General features: G+C 54.5%; 1 protein-coding gene and 2 non-coding genes across 6 annotated transcripts in view; all 3 read left to right on the top strand.

The window, feature by feature from the left end:
- The first annotated feature begins 542 nt into the window (after positions 1-542).
- Positions 543-614, top strand: TRNAC-GCA (transfer RNA cysteine (anticodon GCA)). Its single transcript has one exon. It is a non-coding gene; the product is annotated as a tRNA-Cys (tRNA).
- A 709-nt stretch (positions 615-1,323) lies between these two features.
- TRNAC-GCA (transfer RNA cysteine (anticodon GCA)) lies at positions 1,324-1,395 on the top strand. The gene has a single exon. It is a non-coding gene; the product is annotated as a tRNA-Cys (tRNA).
- A 1,945-nt stretch (positions 1,396-3,340) lies between these two features.
- PLXDC1 (plexin domain containing 1) overlaps positions 3,341-22,050 on the top strand; it is a 56,575-nt gene continuing 37,865 nt past the window's right edge. For 3 of the 4 annotated variants that reach the window (XM_070483147.1, XM_070483145.1, XM_070483146.1), the window contains exons 1-2: positions 3,394-3,613; positions 11,262-11,440. In XM_070483147.1, the coding sequence (XP_070339248.1) occupies positions 3,538-3,613; positions 11,262-11,440 (255 nt within the window). In that variant the 5' untranslated portion in view covers positions 3,394-3,537. Of the gene's footprint in view, positions 3,614-11,261; positions 11,441-22,050 lie in introns of all 4 variants that reach the window. The other variant, XM_014833797.3, reaches the window with a different exon arrangement.

Below are 22,050 nucleotides of genomic sequence, written 5' to 3'. Positions count from 1 at the left end.
GCAATGGAGGGCGGGCTGCCTCAAGGTTCCATCTGGCTGGCGGACTGGCTCCTTGGCCCTGGGTTCTACGGTCCACTGCCAGGTGACTGACACCTGGCTTGCCAGGACAGGGAGCTCTTGGCTCTGCCTGGGCCTGCGGAGGGAGTAGTTTGATACTGACTCATGGAGGAGGGGAGTACGGGTCCTCGGGTTGGAAAAGCCCAGGAGTCCCATCTAGGTAGAGGTGGAGACAGGATGGAAACCCAGGCTGCCCATCTGTATATAGGTAGCAGTGCTATTACCCTGGAAGACCTGGGATGGCCCTGGGGCCAGTGGGTCTCTCTCCTTCCCAAGTCAGGCAGTAGACATCTAGGCGAGAGTCTGGACACAGATATAGAGATCCCAGGAAGAACTCAAGAATTCTAGCCACCCTCACTCAGATTCTGTGTTCTTTCCACCAGGTTACCCTGGCACAGTCCTCAGATAAAAGTACAATAGAGAAAAGGGACTATCATTGTCTTATTCCACAGAAATTCATCCTAATGAAAAGCCTTTGTTGTCTTGGGGGTATAGCTCAGTGGTAGAGCATTTGACTGCAGATCAAGAGGTCCCCGGTTCAAATCCGGGTGCCCCCTCTCCGTTGCGGATCTTTCCTATTTTTATCTCAGTCCCGCGGTCACCTTTTAAAGTTCGGTTGCAAGCGAGAGGGGGCGCATCCTCCTGCCGACGTGTTTTGCAGGCGGGTGAGGACGGAGGCTGGGGCCCTGCCAATGCACATGCTCAGCCTGTGTGCCGCTAAGCTCGGAACGCAGTGCAGATGAGGGCCGGGAGCTCCGGGTCGACCCTTGGACGGTGCGGACGGCCCAGCCCAGTAATGGTAGGGCGGAGGCGGGCGCACTCTCAGCTTGGCCTGCCGGGTGACCCGACGGCTGTTCTCAGTGAGCGAGGCTGTTTCCAAGGGCGGGGCTTGAGCTGGGGCGGGAAGGCTCGGAGAAGCTCACAGGAGCGTGTGGGACAGAGAGGGGTGGCGAGAAGCAGTAACAGAGCTCTAGCCGAGCAGACGGGGACGCCGGCCCATAGGAGCGCCCCCGAAGGGAAGGATCTCGAAGGATCTCGAGGGACTTCCCCTTACATATCCCCAAATTGGGTTTTCTTACACCATCAGTAGAAATCTCTAACTCAGAGCTTCAGGAAAGAAACCCTGCGTCCAGGAGAGCAATCTGAGATTTATAATCTTTTCAACTCTCGTTAAAGTAGAACCTCACTTCTGTTCGTGAGCGTCTTAGGACGCCTGCGCAGCAGCAGCAGCGCCAAGAGACTACCCACGGTCGCTCCGCAGACAGAGGGGGTATAGCTCAGTGGTAGAGCATTTGACTGCAGATCAAGAGGTCCCCGGTTCAAATCCGGGTGCCCCCTCACCGTTAGCCTTTTTTAGGTCCCGAAATCCTTGTCTCGAGCTACGATTTATTTTAAAACTTTTAATTTTTTTCTTCCACATTATGTTGACATTTCCTCCGCCACCTCTCTTTTGGGCAGACAAGGAGTGGTGAGACAGTGCAAGCAAAGGGAATTGTTAAGCAGTGGCTCTCAAAATGTGGTCTTGGAACCAGCACCACCACCTGGGAACGTGTTAGAAATGCAGCTTCTCGGCCCCATCCCGGAACCACTGAAGTAGAAACTTGGAGGTGGCGCCTAGAAAGCTGCGTTTTAATAAGCTCTCCAGGTGATTCTGATGTGCGCTCCAGTTCTAGAGGCTTACATTTAAAAAAAATTTACAGGTCATTTGCTTCTAATTATTTTCAAGTTGCTGTTTCAGCCTAAGCCCGTATAAGAAATCTTATAAGACAGATTGCGGGCACCCTGGACGGAGGCATATACAAAAACACCGGGGCTAGAGCTGGAATTCTGTCCCGGGACCTCTCACTTGACTTCCCGGAAGGCAGGGGCGTGTGGCCCCGCCGGGCCAGAGCCGGGGGTCGCGGACAGACCCAGACCTGGGTAGATCTGGAGAAGCGAGGGAAACCGCAAAACACACGCGTTGCTGCTCCTCACGTGGCCGCTAGAGGGAAACAAGAAGCCGCAGCTGGAAGCGGCTGCCTATTTGATCCTACTGGAGAGTCGACGAATTCGGGATTTAAATTAGACAACAAGAAGAACTTACAGACAGTTCTTGACTTGTCACATTGTAAGGGAATAGAGGGCTTAAGGTTGGAGGAGGTCGTTCCTGGGACCCTGGGTCCTGAGGAAGGAGGAACTGGGATTCTGAGAGCTTAGAGTCTTCTTCTCAGGTCCTCTCTTTGGCCTCAGTGTCAGGGAACTCATCCCTTCCAGCCCGCAGGGTTCCTTCTCCTGTCCCGACGCATGTCCCTCTTCCTGGGGAATTCCCCAGTGGCGCTCAGCGTCCACGCTCTTCCTCTCCGCGATGTCCAGTCCCTAGTCCCCAGCCCCATAGAAGCCAGGGTGCCCCTCACCCCTCACTCTCCCACCCTCCAGCGCGCCAGCTCCTTGCCATCGCACGAAGTAGGTCAGGGGAGGGAAGAGGCACCTCTGTGTCCTGACCTGATTCCCTGCCGTCTATTAAATCTCCTAAATTGCGGGTATTTTTATTCTGTCCTGAAAAAAAAAAAAAAAGGATCAATCCCCAGAGCCTGTTACAAGGTGTGGCCGGTGGGGTGAGACATCTCCTTGCTTTGAAGATTGATTGGGTGGGGCCCTGAGCAGGCCTGGGGTCCCCAAAGAGGAGAGTGACCTCGGTTACTTTCTGGGGTTGGGTAGAGATCCAGGCTATTTCAAAATAGGCGTGAGGCAGGCCCCCTCCACCACATGTCCCCTGGATTGGGGGGCAAGATTATGCTGGGGGGGCGGCGGGATAAAGCGGAGAGGAGTCGTGGTGGGGCGGGGGGCGGAATTTGGGCCTCTGCTGGGCAGAGAAGCTGCAAGGGAAGATTTCTGGGGTGGGAGTGGGCTTCAGAAACCCACAGAACTCTAAGGAACAGCGCAGAAAGTCTGGAAGGCTGGTAGAGCTGAGTCGGGGGTATGGCAGGAGCCCACCGCCGGAGGAAGGGGCGCCAGTCGCTTCCTGGGGTCTGGCCCCCGGGTCTTCTCTCCGCGGTTTTGCCCGGGGGAGTGGAGGAGGGGAAGCGAGGCAGGAGCTAAGGTGCTGGGGGTGAGAGGGAGCAGTGATGCTCTACAGGGGTTCTCCCAGCCCAGGGGCCCCCGCCCTGTCCCCCTGCTCCGCCCCCGCCCCCCGTCTTGGGAGCGGCTGCGGGCGCCCTCCGGGAGCGCGGGGCGGGCGGGGCGGGCTGGGGGAGCCTGGGGAGCTCCGGGCGCCGCGCCCCCTCCCCGCCCCGCCCCCGCCGCGGCCGCGCTCCTGGAGGCCGCCGCCGCCCGGCTCTCTCCGCCCGCTCGCGCTCCCGCAGCCGCGCCGGCCCCGCGCTCCGCCGCCTCCGCGCGCCCACCCCTCGGCCAGCCCGCCCCGGGGCCGCGCCGCCCGAGCCCGGGCCGCCTCCCTCGCCAGGGCCGGGGCAGCAGCCGGCCGGGGGCGGGTCCTCCACCACCATGCGGGGCGAGCTCTGGCTCCTGGTGCTGGTGCTCAGGGAGGCTGCCCGGGCGCTCAGCCCCCAGCCCGGAGCAGGTAGGACTGGCCCGAGGTGGCCCGGGTGGGCCAGGGGGCGGGGAGGGGGCAGGCGGGCGTGGGTATGGGCTGGCCCGACGGGCTGGCGAGATTGGGGAGGGGGTGTTGTCCGCGGGAGGGGAGGAGCCCTGAGGGCTGTGGCAGGTGGACGGGACCCCACTGTCCCAAACACGGAGGGTGTGTGAGTGAGGGTGCAGGCGTCAGACGCTGATGCCCCAACCTCTCCTTCCCTCCTGGAAGGACACTGGAGGGGCCCCAGGAGCGGGGGCTCCATAAGGCAGTGGGCTCTGACCCCAGAGGGGACAGTGGGAGAGTTAGAGAAAGCCCTGGTCACGCCGGGCGAGGCTGAATTCTGGTAAGATGCGGAGCCTGGGCGCCTCCTGTCCCAGCTTTGCCGCCTCTTTCTCCTCCCTGCCCCGCCCGAGCTGACCAGGTCGGGTCTGAGTCGGATTTGGGGGCTGGATGGGAGCAGCCAGGGGGATGGTGGACACCCTGTGTCTCTCTCCTGGCAAGGGCAGTAGTGACGGGTCACCTTCCTCTCTCTGTTTGGTACCTGGAGAGCAATCCTGGGCCCAGGAAGAAGCAACTTGCTGCTCCCCAACGCCCCAGCCTCAACTCCCACGAGGGTCTTCCTGTCACTCCTGCTCTGCTCGGCCCTGCCCTGGTGGCCCTTGGCCTTTTGCTGGTCTGACTCTAGATGGGGGGCTCCTGTCCTGCACACTCCTCTTCCCCTACACCAATTCTCCACAATCGTCTCTCCCACCTGGAAGTCCTTTCTGAGATCTACCTTCAGTCCCTTGTGTAATAAAAGGAGAGCCATTTTTCGACACATAATAATGTTACATTCTCCTCCTTTCTCCCCATGCGCTCAGCCTTTCTCTGGGGTTGGGGAGGTGGGTAATCTGCAGTCAAGCCTTTTGACAGAGAGAATTGGGAAGACAGAGCTCCATGCCTCACTGGCACAGATGACCCTCGGAAGGGATGGAGCGGGTGGGGGCGTTGGCGAGGGTGACACTGTGGTTGAGCCGATGTGTCTCAGGGGTGCGCTGGCATCACGCAGAGCTGCAGTGACAGCGTTCTGGACTTTAATGGTCCCTGTATGTGGCTGGGACAGGCCTGGGTCCCTGTTGAGGAGGGTGGGGAAAGGTGCCAATGGTGGGGGTGTGGGCAGAGAGCAGTGGTAGCTATTGTCACAAGAGGCTGCTGGTGCCCACCCACCAGTTTTCAGGGAGACCACCTAGAGAGTGGCTAGAGACTTGGCTTCTTCAGTTGCTGTGTGACCTTGAGCAAGTTACTTCCCTTCTCTGGGCCTATTTCCTCACTTATAAAGTGCGGCTGTGGGCAAAATCTTTGACTCTTGGTGGCAGGATTATGAGAGATCTTTTTTCTTTTTTATGATTGCCTTTCCATTTCAGATTTGTTATGATGTGAATGGGTAATTGATAATTTTGAAAACAAACCCTATAAAAAGAAAGGTATTGGACTGGTCAGTTTTTGAGGCCCTCTGCAGCCCCAACCTGGTGAGATCTTCTGAACTCAAGATGTGACTGGGTTGATGAGGGAGGGCTCTGAACCCCCGACTGAGTGGGGCGTACCGTGGAGAGGGTTGGGGAAGGGGCATTGGGAAGTAAGGAGGATGCTCTGGGGGTGGTGGGCAGACCCAGGCCTGGCTGAGGGCTGCCTCTTCAGAGTCGGGTTGGGGTTGTAGACACCTGGGAAAGCCAGGAGGAGGGGGCAGCAGAGACTCAAGTCACATCTCTAAGTAGAGGACACTGTGTCTTCTCGGCTTCCACAGAGATTCAGCCAGGAGAAAGGGACTTTCTCTGCAGCGGGAGAGGCTGGTTCCACCTAAGGAAGCTTTAGGAAGCCGGAGGGGGCGGCTGCTGACTCTCAGCCCAGTGGTTTTTCCGCAAGGCCAGCTGGATTTGAGGGAAGGACTGTGTGGAGGCAGGGGCAGCCTTCTGGGGAGGACAGATGTGGGGGTGAGACACTGGTGAGGGCCTCTGAGGAGGGTCAGCCCCGTGGTGGGGCTCTTGTGACTAGTGCCCGTGTGACCTGAAGAGGAACTGCCATCCAGCCCCAAGACTCCGAGTCCTCCAGGCTGGCCGGGGGGCGGGGGTGCCCTCAGGAGGAAGCTGAGCTCTCCCCTCCCTCCTGATGGATGGGCTGGTTTGGTGGAGCTTTGAGACTTCATCCATCATTAGAACGGGACTGGGAGAAAGATGAGGAGAGACCTAAAGATGTAGTCAGGGGGCAGGGGAGACCAGGAGAGGCTGATGGACAGGCAGATGAACGGACAAGAAGATGGCCTTGGGGTGCAAAGGGGGAGTGGGGGGCACAGAGGGCCTAGCCCAGGTGGGACCAGAGGCCCCTAAAACAGACATAGAAGGAAGAGGCAGCTGGAGGTGGCGTCCTGGCCTGAGAGTCAGGAGACGAGGCCCAGCACCAGCCCCTGGTGACCCTGGCAACTTCCCCGTGTCTCTGAGCCTTGGTTTCCGCCTTCTGTAAAGTGGGATTTGGACCAGATTGTCTCTAGGGTCTCTTGCAGCCACGACTCTGCTTCCAGCCTCCTCCTTGCCCACCAGGGACTTCCAGACAAATGGAGACTAAAATCCAAACTTCTTACAGCGGCCGTCAGACAGCCTCTCCTCCACCCCCACCCCTGCCCTCACTCTCCCCACGTCCATTCCTCAACACGCTCAGGCTGCTGTCCTCTCGGATCTTCAGGGAACTGGCTTCTCACCCAGGCCTCAATCAGCTCAAGGGCCACCTCCTCAGGGAGGCCCACCCTGATGGCTCTGTCCAGAGCAGCAAGAACTCCCAACCCCTCCTCCCGTCTTATTCCTTCCTAGCGCTTATCACTACCTCACGTTGTCTCCTTTGCCGCATTGTTCATTTTCTATGTGTCTTTCCCAACTAGAAACTTCGTGGGCACAGAGGTTGTGTCTGCTTGTTCACTGTTGTCGCCCCAGCACCCAGCACAGTGGGTCGTACGGTAGGGTCTCATTAAATGTGTATTGAATAAGTGAGTGAATCAGAGGTGCTCACAGACCCCAGATTCTCCCCGTCGAGAGAAACCCAGAGAGCCAAACTCTTCTCTCCTCTCTTCTCCGCTGAACTATTTGGCAGTCCCTTCCTGTCAGTTCCTCGTGCCTCCCTCCCTCTCCCCAGACGAAGGTCCTTGGTGGGAACCTGCCTACTGGCAGGAGGGGAGAGGCTGCGGTTGGGGGCTTTGTAACTAGGAGGCAGGATTTCAGCTCAGGGTCTGGAGCTTTTCCCAAGCTCCTCGGAAAGTCGGTCCTTGTGTGAGACCCAGGGAAGGCAGGAGGACTTGGCTGGGTGCTTTGTGTACACTATTTTGTTTAAGACCCAAAACGACCTACCAAGTGCAGGTTTTATCACCCCATTTTACAGATGAGGAAACTGAGGCTGAGAGAGATTATCCAATTTGTCCAACATCACCGTCAGTAGGATTCACTCTCAAGCTTGTATGACTCCGACCCTGTGCTCTTTTATTGCTGTGATATTGCAGTGAGGGTTTCTGGTGGGGCTGTGTCCCAAGGGAAGGGTCTGCTCAGCCCTGTGGATCGCAGGGACTCAGGGCATTTAAACATACCTTTCTCCCTCCCTCCCTCCCTTCCTTCCTCTCTCCCTCCCTTGCTTCCTCTCTCCTGTCCTTCCTTCCTTCCTTCCTTCTTCCTCCCTCCCTTCCTTCCTCTCTTCCTCCCTCCCTCTCCCTTCCTCCCTCAGTCCCTCCCTCCCTTCCATCATCCACATGCACTTACTGAGTGTTTGCTCTATGTCAGGCACCTGGAGCCTACAGATGTTCAGGCAGCAGTGTTATGTCGGGATCAGGGCTGGGGTGGCACATGTAGCATTTGGGGCGAGAGGGAGAGATGACAGGGATGCACTGGGAAGACGTGACGTCTCGTGAGACTTGAAGGATGAACAAGAGCTCATCAGGAGTAGGGTTTGTTTATGGAGCAGAGTGGTCCTGGCTATTTGAAGCCCCATGGCCAGAGAGAGCAGGGCTGGGTCCTGGAGAGGGCTTTAGGGAGACAGGGGGCTGGAGGAGAGAGCAGGGATCTGGTCACGAAGGGCCTTGAATGCCTGGTGGGCAAGCTGAGCTGGAGGGCTGTGGCGAGCCGGAAGCATGGGAGGAATGGAATCAAGTTTGCCCTCTAGACGGGATGCTCTAGTGGGTGTGTGGGAGACTAGCTGGAGGGCATGAAGGGTGGAGGCTAAAGTAGCTACTGGACTGAGAGGTGGCCCTGGGACTGGAGTGGCAAGCTCGGGTGATGGGTGGGATGAGCGTGTCTTGGCCCAGGTGCTGGGGTGGCGCAGTCTGGCCTCTTGAAGTCGGCACATTGCTTCTTGCCCCAGAGCAGGGCAGTGGCACGTGAAGAGAGCAAGGGCACTACTGCTGGGCCGCCCCCCTGCATCCCAGGGGACACAGTCTCCCAGGGCAGCTCCCAGGTTCAGGCCTAGTGGCACCCAGTGAGCCCAGCTCACAGCCACTCCAGCCCTGGGGCCGTCCCTGCTCCTTAGGAAACAGCCTGAGGGTGCCTGTCACCTCTTATTGCACTTTCTGTGGTCTGAGCAGACCCCGGAGCCAGCCTGCCTGAGTGCAGATCCTGCCACGGACTACTTGTGGGACCTTGGGAGGTTCCTTAACATCTTTGTGCCTCAGTTTCCCAGTTTGTACAATAGATCTAAAACTAGCTCCTCCCTCATGGAGTTATTGTGGGGATTAAATGTGTTAATGTGTTTAAAGCACTTGGAATAGTGCCGGCACATTCTCTCAAAGTTTGCTGTCATTTTTATGATTACTGTCCCTATTGTGACATCCCACTAGACTGGCTGCTACCTGGGGCCATGGGTGAATGGATGGATGGATAGATGAACAGCGTGTGCTCTGGAAGCTGCTTGCCGTCACTCACCGGCAGGTACACTCGCACGCAGAGGCGTGGAATGGGTGCTGGGGAAATGGAGCTCTCCAACAAGAGTGGCTGAGTGTTGGGTAGGTGTGTAACACATGTGTGAGCATGTAGAGAGGAGAACCAGGGCATTCAGACAAGTCTGTGTGTTTGTGTGTGCATGCGCAGGCACGTGGGCCCCTGCACACACACGTCAGCAACCAGCTGTGTTGGCTCCTTCCATGAGCTGAGGGGGTGATGTCCTGTCCTAGCCAACTGGTTGGGGGAAGGGTGGCAGGGAGACAGATGTGCTGTCGGTGGGGAGGGGAAGATTCAGGGCTAGGCAGGGGTAGGGCAGGCTCCTCGGCGACCTCCTCTCCATCCCTCGCCTTGCTCTCCTTCATGGACTTGCCTCTGACCCCAGCCCTGAGGCCTCTGGTTATAAAGCTTCTTCTTTATGTTTCTCGCTCGGCAGTCATGGCAGCCTGTGCCATAGGCATGATTTTAGTGATGAGGAAACTGAGGCTCAGAGAGGTAAACTGACAGGTCCAGGGTTGCATAGCTTGTGGGTGCAGGGGTCCCCTCCCTGACCCCACCTCTGACTGGACCCTCTTTCCCTGCCCTCTCCCCAGGCCTCAAGCCCCCACCACCCAGGTACCCTCCTGTCTCAGTTGCAGGATTATGATGCCTGCAGATTTCCAGCATCCCTTTCCAGGCCAGCTCAGCTCCTCTGCTTGCTCTGCACACGTTCCTTTCCTGTTCTGGCTCCAGCCCAGGCCCGAGGGCTGCTCACAGGAGGACCTGGGGAGCCAGGCAGATCAGCCCGGCACAAACAGTTCTGTCTCCAGAGGCAGCTGTGGGCCCCACCCGAGAGGGACAAGCAGACCCTGGCTTGGGGTCTGAGCCAGGGGCAGGCTGCCTTCCTAGCACTGGGCTCAGGTCCATCTTAGCCAGTGGGCATCTTGGGGCAGGGGTCTGGGGACTGCCCTTCTCCCCACCTTCTCCAGAGCATCTGGTTGAGATTAGGGGCAGAGAAGTGAGAGGGGGCCGGCAAGGGTCCAGCAGGCACCAGGAGCCAAGAATGACTTAATTGGATAAAATGTCTAATGACAAACCAGGGCCCCACAGCAAAGAGTCCTGGCCCCAGCCCCAGGCCTGGTCTTGGCCAAGCCTTGTCTCAACTTCTGTCCTTGCTGGCTCCCAAGAGTTACCTCCAATATGGTGTCCTCAATTATGCAGTGATTGAGCACCTACAGTTTGCTAGACACTGAGGATGTACATTTGCAGAAGGCAGGGAGAGTCCTGGGGGACCTCGAGTCTACCAGGGAGATGGGCAGGTAGTTACGAGGCCAGGAGAAGGGGCTACATCCAGGAGCGAGTTGGGGCAGGCCGAGGCTGAGAGGGCATCTGACATAGGGCAGGGCCTGAAATGGATGCAGATGGCAAGGAGTATCAGACCCACCTCTCTGGTGGTCTGTGTCCCATATACACATAGTAGGTGTGACAATTGGAGTGACAATATGAGACACATCTTTGGGGGCATGAATCTTTCTAAAGTGGAAAAGCATAATTTATATGTCATTTAGGGTAAACTTAATGACCTAGAGGAAACTAGAGAGAACATCAAGTCTAGGAATGGCTGCTAAATGGCCTGTGTGCGGCCGCTTTCCAATCCTGTGCCCATGGCAGTCATTGCCAGTTGATCATGACAGTCTTTCCTGCTAAACACAGAAGAAGGCTCAGAATTTGTCTTCATTAGAGTGCTAATCAAGAGTATCACTATCGACTAGAGATGGCTTTTGAGATAAAACCTATTCACCACCCTTGATGGTGTCTAAGCTCTTTGTTTCATGGGAAAAGTGACTTTCCTGAGTGTTTGCTGGTTGTGCTAGAACTAAACAGTGGTCCCCACTATGGAGACATCTTGGATTGTCGCAACCTGGGGGGAGCTGCTACTGGCATCTGGTGAGCAGAGGCCAGGGATGTTGCTAGACATGTTACAATGCCCAGGACAGCCACCCACAGCAAAGAGTTATCCAGTCCAAAATGTCAACAGTACCAAGGTTCAGAAGCCCTGAACTGAAAGAACTCTCCTCTCTGACTTCTAGTGCCTGGAGTCCGCTGGAAGTTGAGACTATGTGCTGTTTCTGGCAGAGAGATAAGGAACTGGCTTGGAATGTTCCAGAGCAATGCTTCTCACCCTTGTCTGTGGAATTAGGTCCAGGGCATCTCAAAAGCTCCCCTGGGGATCATTTAAGAATCCTAATGCCCAGACCAGACCACAGAACAATCGTATCAGAATCTCTGGCGGGGGGCGGGGGGAGGATCCAGACATCGGGAATTTTTAAAGCTCCCTGGATGATCCCAGTGTGCTGCTGAGGTTGAGAATAATCACCCCTTTGGAGGTTTGAAACTTGTCTTTACCGCTGTGTGACCTTCACTGTGTGACCTTCTTTAACCTCTGCTGCTGATTCCTGTCTGCACAATGGAGAGCATCGTGTCTGCTGTGGAGGGCCGGGTGAGGGCTAAAAGTGCTACATGTGCACACTGCCTAGCGTGGAGCTCAGCACATGGCTCTCAGTGCATGTTGGGTGTCACCTATCCTGGTAGTCAGTGTCCCCAAAGTCAGTGTTGGCATGCGGTCAGGGCCTCTGCAGAGTAAGTGGGCTGGTCCCCTTCCTGGACCTGCTCTCTGGACTGCCAGGACTCAGCTTTCTGTCCCTTTCTCCCAGGTAAGGATGCAGATCGAGGCTCTGGATGGGCCACCAAGGGGACCACGCAGAGCTGGAATCGGAGAGCCCGAGAGAGCCCTGGGCAGGTGTCGGAGCCGGACAGGACCCAGCTGAGCCAGGACCTGGGTGGAGGCACCCTGGCCATTGACACACTGCCGGATAACGGGACCAAGGTCGTGGTGAGTGCGGGAGGAATGTGGCAGGGGAGGGAATTGGAGGCTCGTGGGGTGGGGGGAGCTCCCCCAGTATCCCATGTACATGTGTCAGACACATAAATCACATATCCTTTGGGGTTGGCCCTGGAGGTCAGCGTGGAGAGAGGGATCCCAGGGAAGGGGATGGAAGCAGGGCTCAGCCTGGGTCATAAAATGTTAGCATCTCAGAGCTTCATAGGCTGCCTACCTCCTTGTGGACCCAGAGAGGTGGAGAGACTTGCTCAAGGATGCACAGCATGTCTACAGGCTTCTTGACTCTGGGCTCCTCCCTCCTAGGGCCTCCACTAAACCTGAACGAAGGTGGCATTATTAGTCCCCTCCAGCTGCCAGCTCGGGCCCCTCCCCCACCTCATTTCTGCACAGACCGTATGGCCCCAAAAGGTTAATGGTTGCAGAGGCTCGGGCTGCTCAGCCTGAGGGCAGAGCACTCTAAGAGGAGAAGGCAATTAGGGTGAAGCTCCGGGGAGAAACTCCGCTGCCTGGGGCAGTTCTGGGAGGGATGGGGAGGGGGGCCAGGGAGGGAGGCAGCGCCGCCCTTGCAGTGTCTGGCCCTGCTCTCTAGCTGGCTTTCTGGGGGGCCCACGGGGGCCTCTGTATCTGTGGGTGAATCTATAATTACGTGTCTGTGTCAGCGAGAGTGTGTTTGCACATGTGTGAGGGTTTTTGTGTATTATGCACATTCACCTGTGTGTCTGTCACATGGGCTGCTTGAGTGTCTGTGATGAGTGAGTGTGTGTGACTGTGTGAGTGTGGCCGTGCCTGTGTGTGTAAGCACCTATGGCTGTGAGTGAAGAGGGTGGGTTCTCAGGATGCAGAAAAACTATGAAACAGGAAGCAACAAGAGGATGTGCTTCTTGGCATATGTTTCTTTATTTTATGTTTTAATAGCGACTCTTTTAAAATCAAAGAAGTGCGTGCAGATAGTCAAAAAGGTCAAATAGTGCTAAAAGCAGAAAATGAAACACAGCAGTCCAGCCCGCCCACCCACCCTGGAGACCTGCCCACCCCTCGCTCAGAAGGTGCCGCTTCAGTCTTTCCTCCAGGCCAGGCCGTTGCCTCCGTATTTCTAAGTAATTTGCTTACACTGCTGCCTCTTGGTTAATCTGTTTAGACCTTGTCTGTTGACTGCCTGTGGTGTAGATGAAGATTTGCCATTTATGTAGTCCCCCAAGTGTCATTTTATGCTCTCAATATTTTTAAATCCATGTGCTTTGCTTTGTATCATTATGATCATGTAAATATTGTTCACCAGGAACCCAAGCAGGGTAATAACATTGTTGACTTTCTTGTATAATTCCTGTTTTTCCTGAATCCTCCCCTCCACCCCCACCACTGTGTAGTTTTCTGTACTTACAATGCCATATATTCATACACATCCGTTAGCCTCAAATACAATTTTTGTTGTGGTCAAATCTGTCAGCTCTTTTTTTTCCCCGGAAACCTCTCTCCTGTTGTCCCACTCCGACATGGACTGGCTGCTCGCCCCCCTGCCCCACAGCCATCCTGGGCCCCCCCTCTCCTTCTTCATCCTTGGAGCCCCCGTGCCTCTCTCCTGTGCTGGACCAACGTGTTCTCCTGACCGTGGGTCTTCTCTTTCCTGCCCCACTCCTTGTTTGTTTGGCTTCCTGAGGAAGGTTACACAGGAGGACAAACTCTTCTGAGAGCTTGCATGTCTGAAATTGCCTTCATTCTATCCTCACACTGGATTGATGGTTTGGCTGAATATAGAATTCTAGACTAAAAATAATTTTCCTTCAGCAGTTCGCAGGCATCTCACTCTTGTCTTCTGGCTTCTGATGTCACTGTTGGGAGTCTTGGTGTCACTCTTATGCCCCATCTTTGTGTATAACTGCTTTCCCCCACCTCTGGAAACTTCCAGGCTGTTCTCTGTAACCCCAGCTTTCTCAAAGTGCGGGGATGGGCTCTGCTCTGGCTGTTTCTCTCACCGCGCTGGACATTTGATGGACTGTTTCAATCCAGAGTCTTAGATTCACCACTCTGGAATGTCTTCTTGTTTTATTTCTTCGATAATTTTCTTCCTACCGCATTCCCTTCTTTCTACATTCCCCTTGGTTAGATGTCCATCTCGGGGATTGACCCTTGAACTTTCCTCTCTCTTCTGCTGTCTATTCCTTTTGCATCGTTTGTTGTTTATTTGTCAGTTTGCTTGTTACTGTTGTTGGTGTTCCACTTTCTGGGAGATTTTCTCAACCTCATGTTCTTAATGGTAGTTGCTTTTTTCTACTATCATAATTTTAATTTCCAAGAGCTCTTTATTATATTCTGATTATTTCTTTTTTTAAAAAAACTCTTTTTTTGTGTGTGGTCATGGGTATATTATATTCTCTCTCTAAAGATATTTTAAATTTTTAAATATTTTTTTTTCCTGCTCTCTGCGTCATTTCTGTCTTTCTTTTCTTGGTGGGGGAGGGTCTAATGCAGGGACAGTTTGCGTCGGAGTTGGCAGGGTGAAGGAAGACGACAAGGGATGGTGAAGCACTTTAGGAATAGCAGCGGCACGGAGCAGCGCAGACCTCAACCCCTGAGCTGGCCGGGAGGGTGGTCAGCCAGCGGGAGCCCCCGGAGGGACCGTTGCGCAGGAGCTGTAGCAGTGTGGGTGCGAGAGGGACCAGTGCCAGCCCGCAGCCTGGAAGGAAGGGAGCAGGGTAATTTTTCTGCATCATTTCCATGACTGATTTTTCCTTTGACCTCAGGCTCTGACATGGCTTGGCACTGTTACTGGTCCTGTCTCTGTTTAAAATTTTGATATTTCCTTCGTCATGGATTTTTCTGCATTCATCTTCATTTTAAAATCTTGCATTAAAATATTCTCTATCTTGATGACTGAGTTTGTTGGTGCTGCCTTAAATGTTGCACCTGAGGCCAGGGTGTCTCTCACTTCACCCTAACCCCACCCTGAGGAGGAACTTCAGAGGACGCAGCCCCACCCGCTTCCCATTCTGCCCTGTCATCTCCATCCTGCAGAAGCCAGGAGCTGTGGTGGGAGGGTGGAGTGGAAGGCCAGGGCAGGAGAGGTACCTGAGTGAGGGGACACTAGAGGCCCCCCTGTCCCCAGCTTTGTTGGGCCATCAGTTAAAGAACTGATACTTGCTCTGGCCAGACGCCATGGTCAGAGGAGCATGTCCTGGCCTGTGCAGAGAGGACCTTGCGGAAGAGAGCTACAGAGATGCAGCCTTCTGGAAGCAATTGTGTGTGGGCGTTCAGAAAGGGCAGTGGGGATCATTAAGAGCTAGTATGGATTCAGTAACCCCAGAGCTTAAAAAACAAGACAAATTCTCGGGCTCCACCCTGAAGACACTGCAGATGGAGCCTGGGAATTTGTTTATTGAACCCCCATGTGATTCTGACGGTTATCTAGCTGTAGAAACTTCTGATCTGTAACATGTCAAACCAATTTTAAAATCAGTTGCTAGACTGACCACCAGAACATGAGACTTTCTATGCACCACGTGGCTGCACTTGACCACAAGACTTTCACCATCTCCGGGGTTTCATGGCCCCCTCAGCAGCCACACATCAAGAGTCCATGTGAAGGAGCAAGGCCACCCTGGCAGGAGGCCCCTCTGAGATCCTGCGGGCTGCCTCCAGCTCTGCCCAGAAGATAGGAAGGATCAGATGTCCACATCAGACTTCTGTCTTAGCTGGAAGAGAGGTCAGATGTCAGATCAGGAACCGGAAAACCTCCTGGGCAGGCTGAATGAGGGTCGGCCTCACACTCGATGAAACTCCCAGAATAAATACAAATACTGGTACTGAAGTTCAAAGCTGGGTGGGAGGGATGTGGCTTAGCGGCAGTTCATGAGGAAAAGACTTGGGGCTCCTCACTGCCTGTGGGCTGAGGATGAGTCAGGAGTGTGAAGTGGCTGCCAAGGACGGAGGTGGGAAGCCAGCTGTGTTAATGGAAACCCACGGAAACCCATGAAACCTAGGGACCAGGGCTGGGACTCTGGGGTTCCTGTGGGGTATTTCTTGGCCTGAGCACAGCTGAGGGGCTTGTGTCCCTTGGTAATGGCTATCTAGGGACCAGAGGAGTCCAGAATGGTTGAGGGAGTATGGGGTATTTAGCCTGGTATAGAGAAGGTTCTAGATGTGGCTGTTTTCTAATAGCTGCAGGGCTGAGACTGGGGCAGAGGGAGGAGACTATTTTTCTCCATAGCAATTATCCCTTCCTGCACTGAATTATCTATTTATTTGTTTATATGGCTTGTCCTCCCTGGAACCGAAGCACCGGGAGACTGGGGACTGTTTTATCCCCGTTGCCAGTGCCCAGCAGATGGAAGGAGCTCCTTCTGTGAAGGAACAAAGAAAGCAGGGATTTCCCCATCCCCAGAGGCCTCCAAAGACAGGGTTGTGGAAAAGAAGAGGTTGCAGCTGGGGTGGTCATTGCACACAGTGGCCTCTAGGACCTCAGCTCTGCTGACTCTCAGGCCCCCACACACAGAAGAGGACTCAGTGCTTACACGCGCCCGAGCATGTGTGTGCACTCCCGCCACCCGCGTGGGCTTGTGCCCGAATCCTCAGATGGGCCTGTGCTCCATCCCGGCTCTGCCTGGAAACCCTTCAGCCTTGCACTGAGCAGTGTTCAGTCGGGAACGCTGATGGTCACCCCCTTCAGCACAGCCAGCCTCGACACCACCCCACCTCACCCCGGGCTGTGTGCCCACACTGACCTGAACAGTGGGCAGCCTCAGCCCCTTGGGAGCCCTGCCAAGGGGCCCAGAGATGCCTGCTTCTCCTGCATCTCTTTTTTTTTTTTTGAGGAAGATTAGCCCTAGAGGTAACTACTGCCAATCCTCCTCTTTTTGCTGAGGAAGACTGGCCCTGAGCTAACATCCATGCCCATCTTCCTCTGCTTTATATGTGGGATGCCTACCACAGCATGGCTTTTGCCAAGCGGTGCCATGTCCCCACCGGGGATCTGAACCGGCAAACCCCAGGCCGCCGAGAAGCGGAAAGTGCAAACTTAACCACTATGCCACCATGCCGGCCCCTCCTGCATCTCTTTTTTAAAATTTAGTTTAATTTTAATTTTAATTTTTGGTCAGTGTCTCTCAGAGCTGGGGTCTCTGGTTGGAGGAAACCTGATCTAGACAACAGCTTGGCAGCAAAGGGCGGGGCACGAGGCGGCTGGGGAAGGGGACGCCTCAGCCAGTGTGAATTGGTCCGTTGCAGAGTTTTCTTGGGTCTCAACAGGAAAACATTTCCACTGTTTATCCACATCACAGCCTGGTTGGTGCCAACAGGAACCAGGATCTGGGTTCTTCTGCCCTGGTGCCATATCAAAGGACTGAGGGCCTGGCAGGTGGGCTGCCATTCCCTTTGGCTTCCCCCACACCCACCCAGTGCCACCTTATCTTCCTTCCCGGCTCCCCAGTACACCCTCCTGGCTATGGCTTCCCTTCTGGCTCAGTCCCTCTGGCGCAGCTCCCTCACTTCGGCCCCTCTGCCCAGTCCCAATCCCAGGCCTTCTCTGGACCAGCCCTCTCTAACCATCTTCCCTTCTCGCCCCCTCTGACTCAGTTCTTTCTTCCCAGTCCATCAGCCCAGCCCCCCTGCCCAGCCTTCCCTACCCAGACCCCTGCCCAGATCCCTTGACCACCCCTCCTGCCTGGATTCCCTGCCCAGCCCTCCTGCTCAGCTCCTCTGCCCAGCCCCCCAGCTCAGCCGCCTTGTCCAGTCCCCCTGGCCAGCCCCCCAGCTCAGGCCCCCTGCCCAGAACCCCAGCTCAGCCCCTCTGCCCAGGCCGCCAGCTCAGCGCCCCTGTCTAGTCCCTCTGCCCAGCCCCCCAGCTCAGCGCCCCTGTCTAGTCCCTCTGCCCAGCCCCCCAGCTCAGCGCCCCTGTCTAGTCCCTCTGCCCAGCCCCCCAGCTCAGCGCCCCTGTCTAGTCCCTCTGCCCAGCCCCCCAGCTCAGCGCCCCTGTCTAGTCCCTCTGCCCAGCCCCCCAGCTCAGCGCCCCTGTCTAGTCCCTCTGCCCAGCCCCCCAGCTCAGCGCCCCTGTCTAGTCCCTCTGCCCAGCCCCCCAGCTCAGCGCCCCTGTCTAGTCCCTCTGCCCAGCTCCTCTGTTCAGCCCATTCTACCCAGCACCTGCCGCCTGGCCACCTCGCCACAATGCTCCTTCCAGCTCAGACCCTCTTGCCTTGGAGGCCTTGAGGCTTCCAGCCTGCATTCCCAGGGTGAGCTGGCAGCTCCAGGGGCTCTGGTCAGAGCCATCTCCTTCGGTTTCATTCTCACACCCACTGTACAACCACATCCCAGTGGAAAAAGAACTCTTGTCTGGACTCAGGCTTTCCAGAGATTTTCCCCCAGACCAATCCTGAGGCCCTGGGGAAGCTGGGAATTTTGAGGCAGAGGGAGGGGTTGGGAGAGCCACAGTGCTAAGTCAGAGACCCAGGGATATGCCACGGTTTATTCCCCAAGAGGCTGGAAGGAGGAGGCCTCAGGCAAAGCTGCCCTTCTAGCCTGGGGATTTCCAAATCCTAGTCCAAGTTTTTCTCGGTTCTGTGGTTCACATCTGAGACAGAGTTTGGGAGGAACCAAGTTTAAGAGCATACAGATTTGGAGGTTCCCCCTGAAATGGAATAGGCTCACTCCGAAAGAGAAAAGACTCCCTCCTCCCACCCTAGTCCTCCCCCGGCCCAGCTCCCCTGAATTCCTCTCCTCTCTGGCCCAAGCGAGAAACTTCCCAGCTTGTCCTCCACCATGGCAGGCCCAGGGAGGCTGAGGGCCCTGCAGCGAGGCAGGCATCACGTCCTCCGAGACAGTGGGGCGCGAGAGGGACAAGTGAGTGAAATACCTGCCTGGTTTCTACCACCTCTCAAAGGAGGCAGCACCCAAAAGGAGACCTCCAGAAGGCCCCCTCCCCAGATCTAAGTGCCTAGGGGAGATGGGACAGAGAGACATGTAGCACGGACGCATGAGGAGCAAGCAGTGCCCGTTGAAGAACCCATCATGCCGGAGCCCTCAGGGGAAGGGATGCAGTGAGGAGGCCCATGGGGGAAGACTTCTGGGTGTCAAGCGTGAGATGGGTGGGACGAGGGGAAAGTCAGGAGCTGAATATTGAAGAGAGAGCAGAGATTCCGTGAGAAGAATGGGTGTCCAGGGAGGAGGGAAGTAGAGTCCCGACGTCCCGTCTCTAGCACTCTGGAAAGAGTCCGGCAGTCCTGGCCCCCCCTCTTGGCCCTGGCACACACCAGCTGCATGACCTTGGACTGGACGCTTAACCCCTCAGTTAATGAACCTGATGGCACAAGCCCCTGCTAGCTTCAGATTTCCCAAATGGGTGGTAAATACTAATCCCACGGCGTTGAAATTCAAGAGCAAGGTGTGACGAGGCACGTGATGGGTTCTCAGTCCCTGTTGTCTCCCCTCCCCCTGCTGGGCTCAGCAAGGCTCCCGGGACCTCTGCTGGCTGCTCTGCTCCAGGTGGTCTGTCTCCTATGCAGGTCCCTCCTGGTGACCCTTTTCCTTTTCCTTGGGCAAGTTGGGTGGGTGGGTGGTTTCTTTCCTGCTTGCTGAGGTGAGAGTCGCATAACCTAAAATTAACCATTTTAAAGTGCAGTGCATTTAATACATTCACACTGTGGTGCAGCCATCACCTCTGTCTAGTTCCAAAGCATGTTCATCACCCCAAAAGGAAACCCTGCACCCTTTTTTTTAAAAATATTTATTTGTACTTTTAATATATTTTTTTAAAGATTCTATTTTTTTCTTTTTTCGCCCCAAAGCCCCCCGGTACGTAGTTGTATATTCTTCGTTGTGGGTCCTTCTAGTTGTGGCATGTGAGATGCCGCCTCAGCGTGGTTTGATGAGCAGTGCCATGTCCGTGCCCAGGATTCAAACCAACGAAACACTGGGCCACTTGCAGTGGAGCGCACGAACTTAACCACTCGGCCACGGGGCCAGCCCCAAAACCCTGTACCCTTTAAGCAGTTGCTCCCCACTCCTCTCTTCCTTCAGGCCCTGGCAACCATCAATCTGTGTTCTGTTTCTATGGATTTACCTCTTCTGGATATTTCGTATATAAATGAAATTATACAAATAGGACGTTTTGTGTCTGGTTTCTTTCACCTAGCATAATGTTTTCAAGACTCATCCATTTAAGGCTGAATAATATTCCATTGTATGGATATGCCATAGTTGGTTTATCCATTCATTTGTTGATAGACATTGTACTGTTTCTTCCTTTTGGCTATTGTGAATAGTGCTGCTGTGAATATGTGTACACGTATGTGTTTGAGTTCCCGTTTTTAACTCTTTAAAGGTTTAAGGGGTGTATTCCTAGGGGTGGAATTGCTGCATCATATGGTAATTCTATGTTTAACTTTTTGAAGAACCTCATACTGTTTTCCATAGTGACTGAACCATTTTATATTCCCACCAGTAATGTATGAGGGTTCCAGTTTCTCCACATCCTGGCCAACACTGGTTATTTTCCCTTTTTTTTAGTCATCCTAGTCAACTTATAGTCATCCTAGTGGGCGTGAGGTGGTGTCTCATTGTGGTTTTTCTCTGTGTTTCCCTAATGACTAATGATGTTGAGCATCTTTTCATGTGCTTCTTGGCCATTTATGTATCTTCTTTGGAGAAACGTCTAAATCCTTTGCCCACTTTTTTTCTTTTGCCCGGCTTTTTAATTGGGTTGCTTGTCTTTTTGTGTTGGGCAACTTTCTTAACCCCTCTGGGCCCATTTCTTCATTGTCAAATGGGAATGCTATTGTCTACGTGTAATTGCAAAAGTGTTCTGCAGTAATTGACATAAAGGGCATGCGCAGGGTCAGGAATGATAAACGTTAGGTGACTCTGAATTAGGCTCTGGTCTAGGGTGACTAACCGTCTGGGTTTTCTGAGGATGGTTCTGATTTTAGCACTGAACGACCAGCATCCTGGGAAATCCCTCAGTCTCAGGAAAACTGGGGCAGTTGGCCACCCTACTCTGGTCCCAGGTACGGTAGGTAGTGTGTATCCTTGCCATGCCATCCCTCTAAATCTCAGTTTCCTCATCAGTCAGGTGGGACTGAGAATGCCTCATAGAGTTGTTAGGAAAATCGGTGGAGCTAATTGGTTGAGAAAGTTAACCAGAAAGGTCTCGGAAGACGGAGTCGTGCTTTTCCCCCCAGATCTTACCTGGAAGTACCTAGGAAGTACCTAGGAAGGATCCTAGCAACAGAAGGGGATTTCCTGGCCTGGAGGCTTCAGGGGCTACTCTTCATACCCTCACTACTGCTCAGAGTATGGTGGGGGGGGGGGGCGACCACACTGGCAGCGCCTGGGGGCTTGTTAGAAATGCAGAAGCTTGGGCCCCTGAGACCAGCAGAGCCAGAGTCTGATTCCCAGGTGGTTCGTGTGCACATTACAGTTTGAGAAGCACTGCTCCAGGCCCAAGGCTTTGAAGATGGGAAATAATCCAGGATATGGAAAGTCCATCAGGAAATTCATCACAAGAGTATTTATGAGAGCCTAAAAATTGGAGCTACCTAAATGCCCAACAATAGGGCAGTGGCTAAGAGAATTGTGGATTTTCTTCTGAGTAGACGGCCGTGAAGCCATTACAAATGATGGTTAAAAGACCCTGTTCAGCATCAAAAACTGCTCTAGGTGTCATGAAACGTGACAGAAACAGTCCACACAACTGGATGATCAGCAGGATTCCAGCCATGTGAAATTATACACATATGAAAGAGACGAGAAGGAAATCTGCCAGCCTGGGGCCAGAGGAGGGGTGGGGGAGGCCCGTTTTTGTTTTCCTTTTTCCTCGTTGTCCTCATTCTCTGTGGTTATGTGACATATATTTCTGCTATCAAAACCTCTGGTTGGCAGATACTCCTCCAAAAGCCCACGTGATGAGTCAGTGCCAGGATAAGATGATCCCTCCAGTGCCATGAAGTGTTGGGGGCATTAACAAATGCTTCGTCTGGAAAGCCAGTCCACACCCTCTTTCCAAGCCTGGTCCAAACCCCTACTTCCAGGGCCTTCTTTGGTGAGGCTCGTTCACCCTGACCCCTCTTGACCCCAGGCGCTCAGTGCCAATGCAAGTGCCCCTTTGTCTAACCTGGGTCCCAACTTTCCCAGGTTAGACCAGGGGACCGGCTTTCTGCACTTCTGCACTGAGGAGTGTTCTCTGTGGGTTTATTTCTGCCCGACGCTGAGGGCGGATGGAGGTACACTGTGTGGAGACAGGAGGTAAGGGAAAATAATAACAAGTAACGTTAAAGGAGCCCTCCCTGAGTGCTGGCCTCATTCTATGGCCTTACATTTAATCCACCCAACAACCCCAGGAGGCAAGGTATGCTGGAACAGAGAGGTGAAATGCTTGTGCAAGGTTGCACAGCTAGTGAGTGGCAGAGCCAAGACAAGAATCCAAGTCTTTATGCTTTTGGAGTCCTTGGAGACAAAAACGAGTGACACGTTGGTCCAGACAGAGGGTGCTTCTTGATTTTCAAACTTTATTGTGCAAAAGAATCTCCTGGGAAGCTTGTTCAAATGCAGGTTTGGATCCAGCAGGTTTGGGGATGGGCCCCAGGATTCTGCATTTCTAGCGAGCTCCCAGGTGATGC

The sequence above is a fragment of the Equus asinus genome, chromosome 13 (assembly GCF_041296235.1).
Source record: "Equus asinus isolate D_3611 breed Donkey chromosome 13, EquAss-T2T_v2, whole genome shotgun sequence".
Taxonomy (NCBI): Eukaryota; Metazoa; Chordata; class Mammalia; order Perissodactyla; family Equidae; genus Equus; species Equus asinus.
The sequence above is the reverse complement of the archived record's forward strand: the minus strand, read 5'-3'. Positions and strand labels throughout refer to the sequence as shown.